At 31.4% G+C, this 2,896-nt stretch overlaps 1 protein-coding gene across 1 annotated transcript in view; it reads right to left on the reverse strand.

Moving 5' to 3' along the window:
• LOC111709673 (ankyrin-2-like) overlaps positions 1–568 on the reverse strand; it is a 3,307-nt gene extending 2,739 nt beyond the window's left edge. Inside the window, exon 1 of the mRNA XM_023483497.1 lies at positions 525–568. Within this exon, the coding sequence (XP_023339265.1) occupies positions 525–568 (44 nt within the window). The remainder of the gene's footprint in view (positions 1–524) is intronic.
• Between the last annotated feature and the right edge of the window lie 2,328 nt (positions 569–2,896).

Raw genomic sequence — 2,896 nt, forward strand, 5'->3', positions numbered from 1 at the left:
GAGAAGGGAAAGGGAAATATAATGATAGAGAAGGGAAAGGGAAATATAATGATGGAGAAGGGAAAGGGAAATATAATGATGGAGAAGGGAAAGGGAAATATAATGATGGAGAAGGAAAAAGGATGGAAAGGGGAAACGTAACTGCAAAGATGAATAAGGGTGAACGGAACGATAAGGATGGACAGGGGAAAGGAAAATAGTAGGATGGACAGGGGAAAGGAAAATAGAAGGATTGACAGGGGAAAGGAAAATAGAAGGATGGACAGGAAAACATGTTTAATAGAAAGGGGGATAGTTAATTAGAAACCATCTTTATTCTGCACTAATTCTTTGTTTTTGAGTTTAAATAAATTAGCCAAAAAAAAACTTAGATAGAAAATTTAAATATAACCAATCAATTATATTTTTCGCGAGCACCCTTTGAAACCCTTGTAAAGAATCTGAAAATATTTTAAAGAACTCAAACGATTTCCTCCATACCCCGGTATAAATATTTTATAAAACCCCAGTAATTTCCTCCATACCCCGGTAGAACTTCGACAAGAAACCTTTCAGTCACAAAAACCATTTGAGTAAACACGTTAAATACATTCAAATATACTCATACAAATAATATAAATACGGGATATAAATACCATATTGACACTCATCTTTAAATCCCCCCCCCTTCCACTCTGATTTCCCCCCCCCCCTCACACTCTCCTGTCTCTCAAAAAACGCATTCCTAATGTATTCATCAGTATTTAGAACCTTGTCAAAAGTGACACTTTTTTAAATATGCAGGGTGGGGGTGGGGGGGGGCAGGTGCTCTTATTATTAACATACTTTTCTTTATGTGCTTTTTAACACAAGGGTCAAACAAAACTAAAAAGTGTAAAAAGGGTATTTTTTCAAATAAATAATATTTAGTTAAAAATTTAATTAATAATGAATGATAAAAAGAGACAAGATAAAGTTTAACGTCTCTATTTGTCTGGAAGGACTGGAAGGCAGTGTTTACTATCAGCTTTGTTCTGCTTGACTCGCAAGAATAGATATAAACTGATAAATAAGATATAAACTGATAAATCAGTCAGATATTATCCAAATCAAGGTCCGGAACAAACGTCTCCTGAATTTTGACTTTGTCACAAATAAAATCTTAACGGTTTAAAAGCATATGCAGTATTTATACACTATTATCTGAGTTTTCAAGTATTTATTTTTTTGTGAAATATAAGATAGTATCCCTTTAGTTTATTATGGTTTCTCTTTATCCTCCCCCGCTATTAAAAAAACATCTGCCGCATGTTTTCTAACCCCCTTTACCCCCTGTGCCCCCGTGTTGCCCCCCTCCGGTCGCCATTCCCCCTGCCTCTATAGTGTCAGGAGTCTTTTTAAACAGTATAATGCTCAAGTGTATGTATCTATAGTCCATACGGTAAATAGACAGATGCTAAACATGGATAAAGATAGACAGCTAGACAGATAGATAAAAGACGGATTTGGCATAGCAGTGTATCTGGGAGGGGCCTGAAACCATGTTCTAGAAAATGAAACCAACCCACCAGTCTATCATTTAGTTAGGAGATAGAGAGAGAAAGGAGAGAGAGTAGATAGAGAGATAGATAAATAGATTAATTGATTGTTTTATTGATTAACTATCTGATAGATATAAAAAATGTATGGATTGATTTACTGATTGACTGATTGATAGATATATAAATTGATTGATTGGTTGATTTATTGATTAGCTGATTGATAGATAGATAAATAGATTGATTGATTGATTTATTGATTAGCTGATTGATATATAGATATTAAATAGATTAATTAATTGATTTATTTATTGACTGATTAATATATGGATACATTGATAACAGGATTTAATTATTTATTTATTTATTTATGAAAATTGATTTACGAATTGACTGATTGATGGATGGATAAATAGGTTGATGGATTGATTTATTGATTAACTGTTTGATAGATAATAAATAGATTGACTGAGAGATAAATAAATAGATTAATTTATTGATTGACTGTTTTATAGAAAATAAATAGATTGACTGATAGATAAATAAATAGATTTTTGATTGACTGTTTTATCGACAATAAATAGATTGACTGATAGATAGATAAATAGATAGATTTTTGATTAACTGATTGATCCATGTATAAATTGATTACTTAACTAAAAAGGGGGTATAATAAATCTACAGAATTTTTTCTCTTTGTATATATATACTGGAAAAATCATTTCCCCTTCCCCCCTCGTCAAAAATAAAGCCTAGCGAAGGAGAAATTTTTTGCTGAAATTCAACTTTTCAGGGAATTTTTAACTTTTGAAACTTTTTATTTAAATTATGAAAACTAGAAAATGTCATAAAAATACAATTTATCTTAAATCAATATAAAAAGAGGCCAAAACAGATATAGTTGTGCTTTTATTAAAATTTGTTTTAAAGTTACTATTTGTAGAAATTAGTACTCAATGATAAAAAAAACTACCATCTCCATGCCAAGAAATTAAAACATTTTTCAATCTTGTATTGTATATATAGTGCATGTTCTTTAATCCTTCCTTCTCTCTAGTATATTGAAAGGAATACTATTATATAAAGGAGGTGTTCTGTAATCCTTCCTTCTCTCTGGTATATTGGAAGGAATGGTATTGTATATAGGAGGTGTTCTGTAATCCTTTCTTCTCTCTTGTATATTAGAGAAATGGTATTGTGTAAAGAGGTGTTCTGTAATCCTTCCTTCTCTCTGGTATATTATAAGGAATGGTATTGTATAAAGGAGGTGTTCTGTAATCCTTCCTTCTCTTTGGTATATTAGAAGGAATGGTATTGTATAAAGGAGGTGTTCTGTAATCCTTCCTTCTCTCTGGTATATTAGAAGGAATGGTATTGTA

Source organism: Eurytemora carolleeae, unplaced genomic scaffold, assembly GCF_000591075.1.
Source record: "Eurytemora carolleeae unplaced genomic scaffold, Eaff_2.0 scaffold662, whole genome shotgun sequence".
In the NCBI taxonomy this organism is placed as follows: Eukaryota; Metazoa; Arthropoda; class Copepoda; order Calanoida; family Temoridae; genus Eurytemora; species Eurytemora carolleeae.